This window comes from Coturnix japonica, chromosome 19 (genome assembly GCF_054131305.1).
Source record: "Coturnix japonica strain WE chromosome 19, WE-NBRP24, whole genome shotgun sequence".
In the NCBI taxonomy this organism is placed as follows: Eukaryota; Metazoa; Chordata; class Aves; order Galliformes; family Phasianidae; genus Coturnix; species Coturnix japonica.
Window position 1 is genome coordinate 6,361,663 of NC_140681.1, and position 16,083 is coordinate 6,377,745.

Here is a 16,083-nt window from a genome sequence, read left to right on the forward strand (position 1 = left end):
CTGATGCAGCTGGGGCAGTGACAACACTTTCCTAAGCCTGAATGTGCTGATAGAGGTAGTGGGCCTTGCTTGTCCTGTGAGGCAAGTTGTAACAGGGCTCCACTGCAATGGCTCCTCCTGCACTCCTCCAAAGCGGCCTCCAGCCAGGATGACGCTCGTGTGCTGTGCTGGAGGGGCAGCAGCAGCTGATGCTGTGTGTGCTGATGGATTCTGTCAGCCAGTTTGCATGGGAAATCATCCTGGTTGTTACAGGTCACCAACAAACCTTGAGGCCATGCTGCAGCCTCTGGCTGCTTGCCTTGTGGATGCAGCACTGCATGGTGACCTGCCCACGCGTGACCTTTGCAGAGCAAACAGAGGTCTGTGCTGCCTGCTCCCTGCTTACAAGGCTTCACCCTGTGCTGGAGCTGAGGTATGTAGCAGGAGAACTGCATTAGTTTGCTCCCAAGTTTCACTCCCAGCACGCTTGCTTTATAACTTTTTCCCTCCTGCAATCCCCACCTAACCTTCATCCCAGTGCTGTTTTCTCCCAATAACACACACACCCACTGCTTGGTTAGATAGGAGTGTTATTTCTCTGTATGCCTTTGTTAAATGCTTGTCTGGATAGGGTGCTTGTCAGTGGGACAATGGGAGCTGGGATCCCAAGGGATGGTTTCTGGGAATGGTGGGGCTGTGGGATGTTGAGCATTTGAGGGGAATGAAGCAAGGAAGTGTTAGCAGCAAAGCCTGAAGAGTTAGTTTTGGGAGCCTACAATACCCCTTTGCTTCTGCCTTGGATGCCAGGAGAACCTGCAGAGGGAGAGGAGGGGTAAACCATCTCCCCTCTGGCAAGGCAGCAGTCCAGGATGGGGTTTACTGAGTGCCAGCAGCTTTCCTTCCTCCAGGCTGGCTGGTCCATCCAGAAGAGGCTGGGAGCAGGGCAGAGCTGGCTGCTAGCTTCTTGCTAGCTCTTTAGGACTGTCCTCCTGCAGGTCCTCCTCATCTGACTGCACCACAGGGGTCTCAGCCCCTTCCTCGCTGGTGTCCAGGCTGTTGGGATCCGTAGAGACAGAGGATGTGGAGGAAATGCGTGACTTGGTCTCAGCTGCACTGGGCACTTGCAGGGTGATTTCCTCTTGGCACTGGCTGGCATCTGCTCCTGGAGGAGAGAGAGGTAAGAGAAGGAAGAAAAAGGCTTCTGGAGGCTTCATCCTCCTGAAACTTTAAAGATAGCCCCCCACACCCCCACTTATTATTCCTCTGTAAGCTATATTTTCTCCTTCACCCCACTTTGGGGTGCAATGGGAGCTGTGTGGCTGCTGTAACCGCTCCCCCCAAGCTTGGCTCTGGGCTGTGCCTTGCATTCCTTCCCCATTTTTGGTAGCAGAGCCTTCTCAGTCTTGTGAGAAGCACGGCTCAGAGCCATGCTGTGTGAGGCCATCAGCTGCAGTCACAGGATGTGCTGGGGAAATGTCTGGCTTGGCCTTGGTGACTCGCTACAGTACATGTGCGTGGGGAGGAAAATGCTGGCACGCGGGGCTTTCCCTGTGGGACTTGTGCCCAGCTTTGCTGCTGGCTCATGGGGCTCTCTGTGCCTGGGCTCTCTTGTCTTCTTCAGTGCAACATATTTACAGGGTCTGTATCTCTGAGCAGTGGAGGTGGATAGTGGCATGGGATAGTGGCCCAGGGTGAGGCCTTGCCAACCTCATGGTAACCAGCACCAAGTGACTGTCTTTGTATGGAGGATGTGTGTATGTGCACACGTACATGGAGCACTGGGACAGGTCAAGGTGACCAGGGCTGAAGAAGAAGCTGGTGGAGATGCTGGAGGCAGGAAGAGCTCCTGCTCTGAACCACAAAGGGCTCAGACTGCTCATACCTGTCAGGGGCCCGGAAACGCTGCTCTCCTCTGTCCCACAGGCCAGAAACACATCCACAGTGTCCTGGTCTGACAGGTCCATCATGTCCATCTGCTCCAGCACGTCCACATTCACCTCCATGGAGGAAATGCTCCCCAAAGGGGCTGCAGAGACAGAGGTCAGCAAAAAGGTGAGTACTAGTGTCAGGCAAAGGGCACCATACAAGCCTATCTGGCCCATGGGCTTCAGGAAGAACCCCAAAATGGGAGGCCAGCCTTGCAGTGGAGAACCAAATTGCACCTGCTGGTATGAGGTCACATGAGCATCACATTTGCTTAAAACATCCCCTAGAAAAACCTGCTGTCACTGTAATCCTTGCTTCAGCTCCAAACTGCTGTCTGGAGGAGCCAGTGACTATGCAGGTAGCCAGCCTGGGTACCCCAGTTCAGTGCCTTTGTTAAGTGGTGTGAGTAATCCATATGCACACCCACACACAGCGTGTGTGGCCCTGTCTCCTTGCAGGACATGCATGTCCTTGGCTGCCATTAGACTGGGGACATTCTGCCAATCTCTAACGTGTGCCAGATCTCTGAAGCATGTCTAGCCCTGCTCCACCACCCACAGCACTTACGTCTCCGATGCTCCAGCTGCAGGTGAGACACAGGGAAGTAGAAATCCACTTCATGCTGGAAAACCTCCTCAAAGAATTTCTGCCGCTCCCGTAGTTTCAACTGCTGCTGCTGCTGCATCTGCTCCGCATCCAGGCTGCGCTGACCCGGCTCCATGTCTGGAGAGGAAGGCAAGGAGGGTCAAGCCAGGCAGGCTGACAGGCCCTTCTGCCCGTGCCTGCTCACCCAGCACTGCAGTGCCCTGGGTAGGTGGTTCTCTCTGCTCTGCTTTACTGGTGCACGTTGATCTGGTCACTATGAATGACTGTTATGTGCTAGAGTGGCAGTGGCACTTGCTGTGCTGGAGCCTCGGCTCTCACTTCTGAGTGTTGGGAAGCCAGGAGCTGGGAGCTCATGTGCTGCTTTCACTGCTGCTGAAGTTAATTATCGTGGGGGGAAAGAGTTTGGATGTGAGATCAGTCATTTTAAGTACGTACTTAAAATTTATCTTGCTTGCTACAAATCAGTGTTGCCTGTGAACACTAACATGCAGGGGGAACTCCCTAGGATGAGAATTGGGATTAGTGCTCCAGGCTTCCTGGGCTAAGGAATGCATGAGGAATAAAGGGCATTAGCAGCCTTGTCACCCCTGCACATGCTCCCTCCCGCTGCCACCCCCTGATGCCACCGTTGCCATAAATACAGCCGCACCCACGCTCGCAGGCTCCCCCACTCACATCCCCTACTTGCACAGCCAGCTTGGCTTCTGCCTGCACAAACATTTTCATTCCTGTAATTCCTCCTGCAGTTCAGCGTTGGTGCCTGTGTTCCTGGCTCACGCGGGAGTGAAGAAGCCCTTGGGCAGTTGTTGAAGGAAAGCAGCAGGGAGCTGTTGCTGCATCCCAGGACCTGGTACATCCCTTTCGGGTTGGGTACCCACAATGGTAAGGACCCAAATGTCACAGATGAGCCATGGCCAGTGGCCCTGGCTGTGCCCAGGCTGGTGTTTGACCTCAGTTGTTCCAGATTTCCTCCCTGCAGCTCTTGGCCCAGCCAGCACAAGGAAAATGTGATTACTGGAGCAGGCAGTGCAGTAACCAAGGAAACCAAACAAACATCCCCTGCTCTGTCTGAGCACAGCCCAAACCCTCCACTCCTCGGGGTGGGGTGAAGGGAATCAAGCAGCAGGCAGTGCCCAGCATCCCCTCCCTGTCTGGCAGCAGCAGGGACAGGGACAGCGGGTGGCTGTCAGCAGCGCTTAGTGCCACAGGACCCAGACTGGATGGAGGTGGTGGGCCTGGTGTGTTATTCTGGGGATAAATGTCACATCATCTCAGAACTCTTTGAGGGCTTCTGTGCCCTCAGCACGCCATTCTCTGGGGCATCCTTCAGTGCTCTTCAGCACAGAGCACTCAGGCCTGGTCATCACACACTTTCTAGAAGCAGCTGTGGTCCTCAGCAAGGCAATGCTCAGGGCAGCAATCCTGAAGGGGCCTTTGCTTTGCTGTGTCTGACTGCTGGGCATCTATGCAGGTGTAGAGCCCAGGCTGATAGCCGTGATGGCAAAAGCACGGTTCAAGTTAAACTTTCACAGCTGCAGCTCAGTGCTGCTGCTTCACAAGGGAGTTTTTTGCCTTGCCACCTGCAGTAGGGCCAAGCAAACAGTAAGAAAGCCAGAGACAAGGAAGGGACTGACTGACCATGGCACTAATTACAGAGCTGATCCTACACAGCTGTTAGAGACAGTCCTGTCCTGTCTCTGCCAGTCCAAGCGCTGCCTGCCCAGCCCAGCTGTGCTCCATCTGTAGCAAATAGCCTGGGATGGGGGGAGCCTGGTGGGATGCTGCAGGGGGCTGGGCTCAGGCCATGCTGGTTTTATACTCAGTAGGAAGAGGATACCCCTCACCTATCCACCTCATTGCCTTATTTCAGGCTCTCGGTTTGGAGGTACGGAGCAGCTCTCTGTGCAATACCTTCCCAAAGGCACCCTAATTCAAGGTAAGATGGAGGGTTTTTAAATCCCCCTGCACTACAAATACAAAATAAACCAAATGCCAGCAGGTGCTGCCTGTAGTGCCATGAGCTTGACTGATCCTCGCCATTCACCTTCCTGCTGCCCATCTCTTCCCCATCGCATGACTGATACATAGGATAAAGGCACACCGGGGACAGCCAGGACAGGTGCTGGTGGCAGCATTCCTGTGGTGCACAGGGAAGAAATGCCAGGATTTCTCTTGTGGGAAGAATTAGCCAGACCTGGGTTATGAACTTGTTTTCGAGCTCTCGCTGGGGTGCAGAGCACGAGCACTGAGCTGCTATTATGTGCATAACGCAGCAGCTGCACAGCTCAGCACTGCCTGACCCGTGACCACGGTGAGAGTCGGGGATGGAGCCTTCCCCTCCCAGGGCTCTTCCAGGCACACAGGGAGCAAACAGCCCCACTATGTAGCTGCTCCCCAGCGGTCCTGGCTGGAGGCATAAAGGAGAGCAGCGTTCCCTACCGCTGCCCTTCGCCATGTGACGGCCGGTCATGCTCCCACTGTCAGCGCCGGGATTGTCTCATCCTGCTGGCATGTTCCCACTGAGCAACACGTTCACATGCACAATGCGGCCCCTGTGCTCCGCGGGGGATCTGTCAGTACCTGCTGGTGGCCTGGCTTTCATTACTATTGTCATGGATATTAGTACAGCCGCTCAGCCAAGGGACCAGAGGCTTATCTGCATGCACAGCCAGGCCCTCCCCGATGGCTGAACCTCGGCCACAAGCGTCCCGCTGCCCGCAGTTCCTTCCGGCTCTCACGGCTCGTTGGGGGGGAAGGGAACAGCCCTTGGGATGCTGCTGCCATGGGGTGAGGGCAGAACAGAGTTCAAGGGAGCACCGGCTGTAAATTGCCAAGCCCTCCGTGAGGCTGGGAGCAGAGAGCACTGCCATTGCCTGCCTGTATGTCTGCTGGGAACGGACACGTTTTGCATTTCTCCTTTTCCTGCAGGATCTCAGTACAAACCCCCCTCTGGGCCGGTGAATGGAAGGGGTGTATTTTGGGCTAGGAGAAGGCTTGTTAGTGGAGGCACAAGGCCAAAAGGGGGTGGGGATGGCCTTCAGCTCTTCAGTTCCTTGCAGAAATCTCAAAGGAGCTGACATTATTTTTCAATGGGGAAAAAAGGGGCTGTGGGGAGTTCAAGTGAGGGGTCACACCAAGCGTGGATGGGTTCCCTGTTCCCCATAGAACAAATGCAGTGGGAGCAAACAACCTGGCTCAGCTTCCTCAGCCTTTCTGTACTTGCCCAGCACCAAACCCTGACCCTGAACCTCCACAAAGGTCTGGGCACCCCCAGCTGCCTGCATTGCAAGACACGGGGGGGCTGGAGCAGGGCAGATCCTCCAAGTGACCCTGCAGAGATATGGGCCTTTCCTTGCTGGCCCTGCCCCAGCAATAACACAGCAGGGCAGGGCTAAGTCCCAAGGGCTCTCTGCTCCTTTAGCCTTGGGAGAAGCAGCCGGAGTGGAAAGCTGGGAATGCTGCAGGGAACACTCAGGGTCACACACGTGGAGATGGGATACTCGGACACTGCAGCCGCCTAAGCATGAATTCCCTGCACGGTCTTTTCTCAGTCAGCTTTTCTGATCTCGTGCTGCAGCAAGGCAAAAAATAACCACAGCCTTGGTGAGAGGAAATGCACCGGGATCGTGGAAGGGAAGCGGTGGTTTTGGCAGAGCCATTTGCTGGGAAAAAGGAGGAGGGATGAGACGGGAGGACACGGCACTTTATAACCCCTCCGTGCAGCGGTTTCACTCCTCCAAGCCATCTCCAAATCCCTTGCGTCTCAGCACTAAAAATATCCCTGCCGCCCAGAGCTCTTTTCCCCAGCAGAGGCTGTCATAAGACCCTGCTATTTACGGGGCCCTGATTCAATTCCTGCAGCCGCGGGAGGATGAAGAAGCCGGGAGAGCAGCACGGCGTGCAGGCAGGAGAACGGCTCCCGGTTGTCCCATAGCGCTGTACGTGCTTTGCTCTGCTCGCTCTGTTCTCCCCTCAAACCCTGCTGGTGTGGGGGCACCTGGTGCTCAGGGGGGTTCAGGGAACCCCTGCTCCCGTCGTGTGGCTAACAGGTCCCAGAGCTCAGTCTTTTCCCAAGCAGGTGCCCCCACTGTGCATCCCCATCCCGGGCTCGGGGCTTCCCACGCACCCCCCTTCAAAGCAGCCGGACCAGCGGGCTGCAGCTGCGGGGCGAGCCAGGATTTGGGGCGGTCGGACTTCAGAGGGGACATCGCTGCTCGGCACAGCAGCCCCTACGGCACGATGCAGGGCAGTGGGAGGGGGTCCCACCCTCCCGACCCCGCTCCCCCTCCCTCCGAGCGCTCCCCCGCACTCCGCCTCGCCCAGCACTCACCGGGCAGCCGCCGGCTGCGGCTCCGAGCCCCGGTGCCCGACATACGGCGGCGGCTGCTGAGCCCGGGCCGGCTTCAGCTCGGGGCTGCCGCTCGCCCATGGCCGCGCTGCGGGGCGGTGCTCGGTGCTGCGGGGCGGTGCCAGCGAGCGGGCGGTGCGCGGGGCTCGGGGGGTGCGTGGGTGCCGGAGAACGGAGGGGTCTGTGCGGGTCTGGCTGCCGAGCGGAGACCCCGATGCAAGGGATGAGGATGCGCGCTGTACTCGCTGCATCCTTTATTTTGTTATTATTATTATTATTTTTCTTTGGCTAAAAGGAATGGCCGGGCGTGACCCTCCTCGTGTTGCCTTCGCTGTCTGCTCTGATTGCTGGAAGCTGGGCTGAGCTGCGGACCTGTTGCTGTGCTTCCCAAGCTGCTGGTGTCACCTCGTGCAGGTGAGGCTGTGACAAGGGCTGAGCCTTGCTGCTGTGGCTATGGGTACCTGCAGGCCTGGCTCGATCCCAGCCCACCCCGGGCAGTGTGCCCACCCCGCCTGCTGTCCCCGCTGACCCTTGAAGGCAAGAGGTAGGGCCAGGGAATGAGCTCAGCTCTGTGCTATGTGCGATGTCTGCACCCATTGGCACCGCTTCCCACCACGGCACACCGAGGCCAATCCCTTGTTCAGGATCCCCTGCAGCACCCCGAGGTTCCCAGGGCTCTGTGCTCCCCATGTCCCCGCTCTGGGCACAGCACTGGAGGTGCTGAGGGCTCCCACATACGGACATCCCTGTGCTCCATCCTGCCCAGCTGGGTGGGGGCTGGGAGCCATGATATCAGCCACCCGCAGCCTGACTCATCCCGGCTCTCCAGCACAAGCAGCGCAGCTCAGCAGGGCGCTCATTTTATTCCAATTAAACTGATAAGGCCCCACGTAATGATTCTCATTCGTGACCGAGTGTGTGCTCCTGGCCAAAGGGCAAGAGGGGACGCTGAAGGTGATGGAGATTTCCCACTCGAAGTAGGGAGAACAAACCTCTGATTGATACCCACAGGGATGGAGCATCCCTGCCCCACCTGTGCTGCTGGGCAGGCCCATTGCATTGTCCTGTGTCACCAGCACTCACCCCAAGCACAATGCCCAGGTCCCTGGTTGGTGTCCCCAGGAGATCCGGGTCACCGGCCCAAGTAGGGAATGACACATCTTCTTTCCGGGACACAGAGCTCAGCTCCTGCCAAAAGTCCCCGGGGGACCCAGCATCAAAGCGTGGTCGTCATCAGGGGAAAATGCAACGTGACTCGTTCCTCCTGCTGCTCCCGGTCAGGTTTCAACCCTTCTATTACAGGTTTGCAGCAAACAGGAGGTGAGTCAGGGCGTGTGGGGTGGGAAGCGAGGATGGAGCTGGGGAGGGAGCAGCTGCTCAGTGAAAGGTGAGCTGTGCTATGCAGGTGAATCATCCCGTGGGGAAAATCAATGGTAATCCTCACAAGCAGTGCTGGCAGCGAGGCACAGCTTGGCTCCTTCAGGAAATTGCGGAGCAAAGAGAAAAACAAGGCGAGGCTTTGCTTTTTTTTCTGAGGCAATAAATTGTGAGGGAGCAGCCTGCGGAGCTGCAGCAGCCACGTTCCCTGGGCTCCTTAAAAGGGAGATTTTAGTCCGGGACAGCGGGGAGACAGCAAAGCCATAAACACCCTCCAGGAATGTGGCTGCTGAGAAATAGGCTCCCGCAGCACTGGGGGGAGCAGGGCCGTGCCTGGCACCTTGGCCGTGCCCCAAGGGAACACTGATGTCCCCACATCTGATGGTCCCCAGGGGGCTCTGACCTAACGCTGTGTCCCTGCATCCCCAGGTCCATGCCATGTAGACATCCCCATGGCTACACAGAGCTGGCAGAGCTGCAGGGCAAGGGGTGGCAGCTCGCATCCAGGACTGCCCTGTGCATTTGGGTAGGGGGTTCCCTTTTTACTCTTTTAGTCTTTTCATTCCCACAGGATCTACAGGCTGCCCCTCAGTTTCTGACATAGCCCTGCACTTTTCTCCCATACCAGCATGTGCTGCATTTCTGTTGAATCCAGCTGGCAGGGACGCCTGCATGGACACTTGGATCGAAGCCACTGACTTGGGATGGGCTGCCAGAGCTGGGTGAAAGCATGGCTCACCACGAGCCCTGCGGCACTGGCCCTGTCACACCGATGTCACTGTGCAGCCTCAGCCCCAGGAGACACTTGGCACAGGGCTGGGATGGATGCTGGTGTCCAGAAGGACTGCAGATGAAGAGCCATCCCACCATGCAAGGTAGAGACAAGCACTCATTGCTGCTGTGTTCTTCTCACCCTTAAGCCACTCCATCCCTGTACCCCCATTGAGCTCTCCCTCCATTGAGCTGATCTCCCACTGAGCTGTCTCTCCATTGATAGAATGTTGTCACAGAAGCGTGAGGTCACAGCCCATGACACCGTGGCCACCAGCAGTGCCAAGAACAGCTCCCAGCACCTCTCCCCACAGCTTCGCATTGCCATCCAAGGCCCCAAAATGAAATCAGCTGCACCCCAGGAGGTACAGCCCCATGGCATGGCGCTGCACTTCCCAAGTCACCACCATGGGGATATCACAGTGAGGCGACCCATTCAGAGGGGTTGGGGTCTCCATGTGCCTTTGGCAACACCATGAACTGGGAGAAGGCCCCACTGATTTGCCCACCCTTTGCTCAGATTAAGCATCTCTGCTTGGGGTGCTGCGTCCCCAAAGAAACCCGGGGCACCCCGGTGGGATGATGCTCTCTGGGATGAGCTTGGTGCCACCCTAACCCTAACCATGACCCATGGCTGTTTTTTCCCCCTCTCAGGCTGGAGACCCAAAGGACAAGCCCTGCCTGCTGTGCACCATGGAGCAAAAAAGCCGCTTCTGGAAAGTAAGGGTCCCATGGCATCACGGTGGGGGCTGTGGGTTACGAGATGGGTGCTCACCTCTCCCTCTGCCCTCCTGCCCCATAGGCAGTGAAGTCACTGGCGCTGCTTCGGCTGTTTCGGAGCACAAACCGCAGGGTGCAGCGGCTGCACACAGTGGCTGTGCGGTGCTGGCGCTCGCTCACAGCACAGGGGCTGCCCGGTGCCACATCACTGCTCCCCAGGTAGGTGAGGGTGCACAGCCCATGTCCCCTCCCTGCTGCCCTGCTGGGATGGGACTGTAGGGAGATAAAGCCCAGGGGTGTGAGTTAGAGGCGGTTTGGGGTGGTGTGGGGAGGGCGTTGGGTTCAGCCTTAATGGAGGCCTGCAGACAGGCAGCCCATGGGGTGCACTGAGCCATGACCCGCGCCCAGTGCTGGCACACAGCCCCTCTGAATGCTTTTTGGGATTAGGGAATGTCACCACCTGCCAGAGCCGGAGGAGGATGTGGGCAGCCCTGAGACCAGCTCGACCAGCAGCACTGCAGATACACCAATGGAGCCAGAGACAAGCACAGAATCAGCAGCTACAGAAGCCAAGCAGGACTCATTGGAGACTCTCCCCCAGCGTTTCCACATGCCGGCCCCCAAAGTGTTGTGCCGGCCTTCAGCCCAGCGCTGGGTCAAGCCCTGCTGCACCCGCTCCTGCGGAGAGAGCCTGGAGCGCACGCTGACCATCCGCTACCCCCGGTGACCACCATGGGTATGAGCACTGCCCTCATTGAGCACGGCCCCCTCCCTGAGCCCCTGCACAGCTCATCAGCTGCTGGCTTCCCTTTCAGGTCTGCCTGAGGAGTTGGAGGACAGCTGACAGGAGACCTGTGGGGTAATGCACTCAGCCTCCTGCTATGAATAAAGGGAGTGGCCTATGCCTTACCAATATTGATTGTCTGTCTCAGAGATGCTTTTAGTTTGGGTTTCCTCTCATCTTGGATTCAGAGGATGGAGAATGCTGGGGGTGCCAGAGCAGCCCCCTCCCAGGTGCAGGGATAGATGTGTACAGGGAGGTGGAGGTCTCTCCTCTGGGCACCCCAGGACACTCTGTGCTCACCTCCACAGGGCTCAGACACCACCAGCCCCCATAGTGATGCTGTCAAAGCACCAGAAACCTCCTGCTCTCATCTGGGCTGGGGTAACCAAAGAGTGACTCATTGGATAAAAGCCAGGATTGAGCTGTAAAGATGCACAGTACCGTGTAATCTCCTTAAGGATATTACAGCAATGGGAGCTGCTGGTGCCAACATCAACAAAGAACGTTTTATAGCTGGAGGTGCTAAAGTTGAAGGCTTGGAAGCCACACACACTTCAGGCTTTGTTCAATGTGATGAACTGGGTTACCTGGGGGGGCTCAAAGCGCAGCCTGAGAGCATGGCTGCACCCCCACAGCAACGGCAGCTCTCAGAGCAACACTGGGACAAGCACAGAAAGCATCGAATGCAGAGCAAGAGCACAAGGAGAGAGCGTGAACCCAGAGCAATGCTCACACTGCCCAGATTCCCACTGCTGGAGGGCCCTACTGCACATCTGGGGTGACACTTGGGAGCCGCAGCCTGGTTTGATGGTGGCTTTCAGCTGTGCACAGAGCAATGAGCTGCACAGCACACCAGGGCCAGTCCAGCAGGTGGCACTCGGATTGCATAGTGTTGGGGCTGCACAGCGTGGGGTTGCACAGCTCAGGGATTCCTGGAAAGGGACGGGATTGCACAAGGCTGGGAATCCTAGGAAGGGGCAGGGCTGCGCAGCTGAGGGTTAGTGGGGAGCAGCAGGGTTGCACGAGTCTGGGAGGCTTTGCAGAGGATGGGGTGTGCGTGGGATACCAGGTGCACACTAACCCTAGAGACCCCAAATCCCACAGCTCCCCATGCAGCTCTATGTGCTGAGTTGCCTTTTCCTGGGCTGGGGGGAAAAGTGCTGGCAAAGGGGTGTAATAGGGTCCATGGGCACAGGGTGCTTAGATGTGAGGTGCAGGCTGCATGCAGCCATGAGTGCTAGCAGAGGGCTGCAATGAGAACTGGGCTGCCCGTGGGCACTCATTAGCAGCGGCTCAGCCTCCTTGTTAATTAACCATGGACAACCCCACTAATTAGCTGTGGCCAGAGCCGGAGGTAGGCGGGGATCCTGCAGGCCATGGGGGTACCAGGGCTGGAGTGCAGGTAGTGGCATGGGGCGGCAGTGGGGCACAGCTGCGTTACTCGTGGTGCTGGGTAAGGCTGGGGCTGGGATCTGGGTTGGGGTCTGAGTATGAGAGCTGGGGAGATGCTGCCTGGTCTGAGTTCAGGAAATCTGGGTGTGGGGAACATGCAGGGCCTGGGATGTCTGCGTTCTGGGGTCCCTGCCTGTGCCACCCTAGGGAGGAGGTGGGTGCTGCCCCCGGGGGTCCCATGCTCACACCAACCCCTTGGTGCCAGCAGGGCACCTGGCCATGCTGCTGACATCGGGCACCGCCTGCACCAACGTGTACCGAAGGGTCTCTGACTGCATCCTGAAGCTGGGAGAGAGCATGGCCACATACGGGGAGGAGGACAGCGTGGAGCTGCAGGGTCTGCACAGGGTCTGTGGGTGAGTACAGCCGTGTGAACTGCTGCTTTCATGTTTATTTGCCTTCTTCCTTGCTAGGCACCGAGCAGATGAGAGCTGGCTGGGTCCTGCTCTGTCTTCCCCTTTCTGCACAGACAAACCAGCTCAGGGTGTGCAGCCTCCCTGGGATGTGGCAGGATGCTGGGATGCAAAGGGAATTGCTCAGCAGTGTGTCTCTGAGCATGGGAGTTCTTGGTGTTGGGAACAGCAGGGCATGCAGCACAGTGCATAGTGTGTCTGGCTGCTGGGGGCTGATTCCTCTCTGCTAAAATTCCCAGCTGTAGGGCGGGTAAATGTGTAGGAGGGGGCTTTGAATGGGGACATTAAATAGGAGAGATGGAGGAAAGGGTCTTCCCAGTGGGGCAGGGGGCTCAGGACCTCCCTGCGCCAATTAAAGTGGTGACGGCTCATGACAAGCCTGCTGTGACCAGAGGAAAAAGATGATGACGTCCCAGTTTCCTGCCAGGAACTATTTCTGAACAATTGGCCTCTAACCCCATCCTTTCTCAGCTGCCATCTTCCTTCCCAGCATCGTGGGTACGTGACTTAGGGGTGGAAGTGGAGCTGAGAGCATTACACCAGCAGCGTGGGCATCTTGGTTCCCTAAGGGCTGTGTGACCGCAGCCCAGCAGCTGAGCAGGGGGGGCTGAGTGGGGTGAAACTGTGACATGCCATCCCTGACCGAATGCAGAAGTGTGTTGGGTGCTGCTCTGTGTTACCCCTCACCCAAAGACATGAGCCAGGCTGAACCCTCACCTCACCTGGCAGCAGGTTTCCTCATTATCTCAGGATATTTATTCTGCCACGGTGACTCTGTTTAATGAACTCGATCACAGCTGGCATTCTGACGTAGGCTTGGTAAGAAAACTAAAGTGCTCTCATCTGCATGTCTGCAGGGAGGTGTCAGCTCCAGCTCAGGCCATGGTATTCACTGAGACTTTCAGGCTCCTGCTGGTTTATTTTGTGGGTTTGCATCTACGAAGCAGAGTCCTCACCTGTGAGTTTGGCTGTGCTGGGATATGTGCTGTTGTTCACACAGCACCCTCCCAGGATGTCATCAATCCCTCCCCAGCACAGTGCAGCACTATACAGCAGCCTTTGGTTCTGGCACTGAGTCAGATTATCTGCTGGTCCCAACCACTCTGCAGCTGAAATAACCTAAATAAATCTCCACAAAGCAGCACACCAAACCCAACCAGAGGTGCCTGCTCCAGTCCTCCCCATGCAAAGCAAGGAGGCACAGTTCAGCCTGATGCTCACTGTCCTCACCTGGGGGCAGCTGGAGCTCATCCATTGCTCTGCAGCTGTGGGCAAAGAGTTAATTGGGAACAGCTCAAAAGCAGCTTCTCCAGAGCCAGCTGGCCTCTTCAGCAAAGGTAAGGAGCAGCTGAGGGGCAGGCACAGCACAGGGCTGATAATGCAGCTATTTGCAGGGTTGGTTGGGCTCTGCCCACTCCTTCATGCTGTGATACAGCAAAGGGATTAATGGTGCGGTTCTCTATTGCAGGTACTGGGATGAATTTCATGTCTGTGCCCTGACAGCGCTCTGGGAGTGCCAGAAGGAGGCAGCAGCCATCTGGGAGATGCTGAGGAAGGAGTCCCGAAAGCTCAAATTCCAAGGCAGCCTGTTTGACCTCTGCAGCCCCAGCACAGCACAAAGCTTTGCCTGGCCCCGTGTTCCCAACGTGTCAGTCCTTAGCATCCCCCTCATCATCACTTGGCTGAACACATCTGGAATCCCGAGTAACTCCTGTGTTGTGTGTAGATCACTTTTGTAAGGAAAAGGCAAAGAAAATCTTGGGGAGGAGGTGGGGGAGAATGTGGATGTCAAGCAACCACAACAAAACCTCTTCATGGTAATACTTTTGCTTTGATGTTTTTCCCAGCAGTATTTGTAAGCAGCTCAGTGAGTGACTGTGTGTAATTTTATCGTATTAAATGTTGTTGTGGAGGTTGAAGCTATTTGTCTTGCCTCCTGTTTGTAGCGCAGTCTCTTCTAGCCTTCTTTGCAGCTCAGAGCATTGTTAGTTATGCAGCTTTGGTACAAGCACCGAAAGTATTTGCAATAGAGAGGTGCTTGCATGCAATTGCTGGGTATGCTGGAAAAACTTGGTGTTATTATATTATTATGTAGGAATACCATGCAGCTGTGTGTGTAAGGAGGCCAAAAAAACTCTGCCCTGCCTTACTGGTGTAGGGGAAGAGGAGCCATAGAGACCCAGTGTGGCCCAGCCTGGGGTCAGTGCCTCACTAAGGGGAAGCACAGCGAGTCTTGCTTGGTCTTCCTACTGCTTTCAGTACATGCCCCATAGAGTACTGCCACTCCTGAATGGGGAAGGAGCTGGTTTTGATCACGCTCTGTGTTAGTGCTTAACAGCTGGATGTGGCTGTGAACTTCATGTTCTAATTAAGAGAACCATCTGTTTTTCATCAGTGTTTGAAATGTGTTTAACTAACAGGGTATTTCAGTCTGACTTACCTAAATATGTCACACGTCGCTCTGGCTGTTTTCAGACTGGCCACATATCAAGGCACTTGCTTTGTTTTTAGGATGGGAATAGTGGTTTGGGGCTTTTAATGACGGCTCACGTTCCTTTCCTGGTACTCATGTCCTTTCTCTTTCTATTCTCTCACTTACCCATTCAGCTCCTGCAGCTGTGGGATGGAATGAATGAATGGAGGCAAATTCCAAGACATAAGATGGGGAGGAGCAGCTGCTGTTCAGACAGCACAGCAGAGCGAGGCTGAACCCAGGCCTTCAGCGGATGTTATTCATGTACTCAGCATCTCTGGCATAATGCCTGACAATATGTAGTGGGAAAGGGGTGAGCCAGGGTGCTGCACAGCCTGCTCTGAACCACTGCACTGCTTTGGTTCTCCTCCCTGCTCTGCTCCAACAACAGTGTACGCTATTCCATGCTGTTCTCCCTTCCCTCTCTTGCCTCCTCTTCTGCTTGTAGTCCATAGTGGGAGGGAAAGCTGAGCAGGTGGGCATTCAAGGCTTCAGTCTTTTGTATCCAGATCGTGTATCTGATCTTTGTTTTGAATAGGTGTTTTATGCCTCTAGGGAAACAAAACAACTCTCAACAATTCCCATCCTGGAAAGGGACTTGAAAGCTTTTCTATTCCCATAGCACGCTTAATGCCAATGCAGTGCAGTGTGTTGGATGTTCCACAGCCTCAGTGTTAAATCCAGTTGCACCAAGGACTCTTCTCACGGCCCTGCTCTACCTAAGGATCTCCAGCCACAAGGCTGCACCAGAACTTCACATCCCAGGATCAACTGTCTATTTTCCTTTAAGGAATGGCAATACTGTGACTTTCCTTCCTCTGCCTGTTCCCAGGGATCTGGGATGTTCCCTCTCAGTGCAAACAGCAGGAGAGGACAAAATGACCCTGAAAGAGCCTTAAAATGCAACCCATACCAAGCTGGAGCCTGGCACCCCAAGGCAGAGTGTGCCCTCTGCTGTGCACCTTAGTCCCAACCGTGTTTGCACATCTCTTTGCAGAAGGAGATACTGGCACCTACTGGAAGACCAAGCACTGCTTTGTGTCCAGGCTGAACGCGACTGGAAGGAAAGCAAGTATCCTCAAATATGAGAAACCAGAAGGCTTGGAGCAGGGATGAGAAGCCTTGCTGAATGCACAGCAGGGTTAGAGGGGAAGCAATAACAAAAGATCTGAACTCGTGTTAACTTTTTCATCTGAAAGACTGTTTCTAGGCATGTGATAGCACTAAAATTGAG

General features: G+C 55.8%; 3 protein-coding genes across 10 annotated transcripts; 2 read left to right on the forward strand and 1 right to left on the reverse strand.

Moving 5' to 3' along the window:
- Positions 1-552: 552 nt before the first annotated feature.
- DBNDD2 (dysbindin domain containing 2) lies at positions 553-6,956 on the reverse strand. 2 transcript variants are annotated; one of them, XM_015881507.3, is made up of 4 exons: positions 6,842-6,956; positions 2,473-2,628; positions 1,862-2,005; positions 553-1,141 (listed from the first exon to the last, which is right to left on the reverse strand). In XM_015881507.3, the coding sequence occupies exons 1-4, from the start codon at positions 6,882-6,884 to the stop codon at positions 936-938; spliced, it is 549 nt and encodes a 182-aa protein (XP_015736993.1). In that variant the 5' UTR covers positions 6,885-6,956; the 3' UTR covers positions 553-935. The 2 variants fall into 2 exon arrangements, with proteins under 2 accessions (XP_015736993.1, XP_032304514.1); XM_032448623.2 differs by lacking the exon at positions 6,842-6,956 and adding an exon at positions 3,187-3,367.
- Positions 3,258-10,642, forward strand: TP53TG5 (TP53 target 5). Of its 5 annotated transcripts, XM_085520274.1 has the most exons (10): positions 3,258-3,393; positions 4,382-4,447; positions 7,155-7,273; positions 8,038-8,762; positions 8,865-9,111; positions 9,234-9,372; positions 9,662-9,727; positions 9,810-9,946; positions 10,175-10,463; positions 10,543-10,642. In XM_085520274.1, the coding sequence occupies exons 5-9, from the start codon at positions 9,062-9,064 to the stop codon at positions 10,452-10,454; spliced, it is 672 nt and encodes a 223-aa protein (XP_085376400.1). In that variant the 5' UTR covers positions 3,258-3,393; positions 4,382-4,447; positions 7,155-7,273; positions 8,038-8,762; positions 8,865-9,061; the 3' UTR covers positions 10,455-10,463; positions 10,543-10,642. The 5 variants fall into 5 exon arrangements, with proteins under 5 accessions (XP_085376400.1, XP_085376402.1, XP_085376403.1 ...); XM_085520276.1 differs by lacking the exon at positions 9,234-9,372; XM_032448624.2 differs by lacking the exons at positions 3,258-3,393; positions 4,382-4,447 and adding an exon at positions 6,427-6,449.
- A 305-nt stretch (positions 10,643-10,947) lies between these two features.
- Positions 10,948-14,295, forward strand: LOC107322942 (neuritin-like). 3 transcript variants are annotated; one of them, XM_015881502.3, is made up of 3 exons: positions 10,948-11,508; positions 12,172-12,319; positions 13,845-14,295. In XM_015881502.3, the coding sequence occupies exons 1-3, from the start codon at positions 11,085-11,087 to the stop codon at positions 14,113-14,115; spliced, it is 843 nt and encodes a 280-aa protein (XP_015736988.2). In that variant the 5' UTR covers positions 10,948-11,084; the 3' UTR covers positions 14,116-14,295. The 3 variants fall into 3 exon arrangements, with proteins under 3 accessions (XP_015736988.2, XP_015736989.1, XP_085376397.1); XM_015881503.3 differs by having other exon boundaries at positions 11,482-11,580; XM_085520271.1 differs by lacking the exon at positions 10,948-11,508 and adding an exon at positions 11,819-11,964.
- The last annotated feature ends 1,788 nt before the right edge of the window (positions 14,296-16,083 follow it).

Excerpts from the sequence above, each read along its gene's own strand:
- DBNDD2 (XM_032448623.2), bottom strand. The coding sequence starts at position 3,367 with ATGTACCAGGTCCTGGGATGCAGCAACAGCTCCCTGCTGCTTTCCTTC. Across the intron at positions 2,629-3,186 it reads TGGCTGTGCAAGTAGGGGAT|ACATGGAGCCGGGTCAGCGC; the intron begins GTGAGTGGGGGA and ends CTTCCTCTCCAG. Across the intron at positions 1,142-1,861 it reads CGTTTCCGGGCCCCTGACAG|GAGCAGATGCCAGCCAGTGC; the intron begins GTATGAGCAGTC and ends TCTCTCCTCCAG.
- TP53TG5 (XM_085520274.1), top strand. The coding sequence starts at position 9,062 with ATGCTGGTGTCCAGAAGGACTGCAGATGAAGAGCCATCCCACCATGCA. Across the intron at positions 9,112-9,233 it reads GAGCCATCCCACCATGCAAG|AATGTTGTCACAGAAGCGTG; the intron begins GTAGAGACAAGC and ends CTCCATTGATAG. Across the intron at positions 9,728-9,809 it reads AAAAAAGCCGCTTCTGGAAA|GCAGTGAAGTCACTGGCGCT; the intron begins GTAAGGGTCCCA and ends CCTGCCCCATAG.
- LOC107322942 (XM_015881502.3), top strand. The coding sequence starts at position 11,085 with ATGAACTGGGTTACCTGGGGGGGCTCAAAGCGCAGCCTGAGAGCATGG. Across the intron at positions 11,509-12,171 it reads GCAGGGCTGCGCAGCTGAGG|GGCACCTGGCCATGCTGCTG; the intron begins GTTAGTGGGGAG and ends TGGTGCCAGCAG. Across the intron at positions 12,320-13,844 it reads GGTCTGCACAGGGTCTGTGG|GTACTGGGATGAATTTCATG; the intron begins GTGAGTACAGCC and ends TCTCTATTGCAG.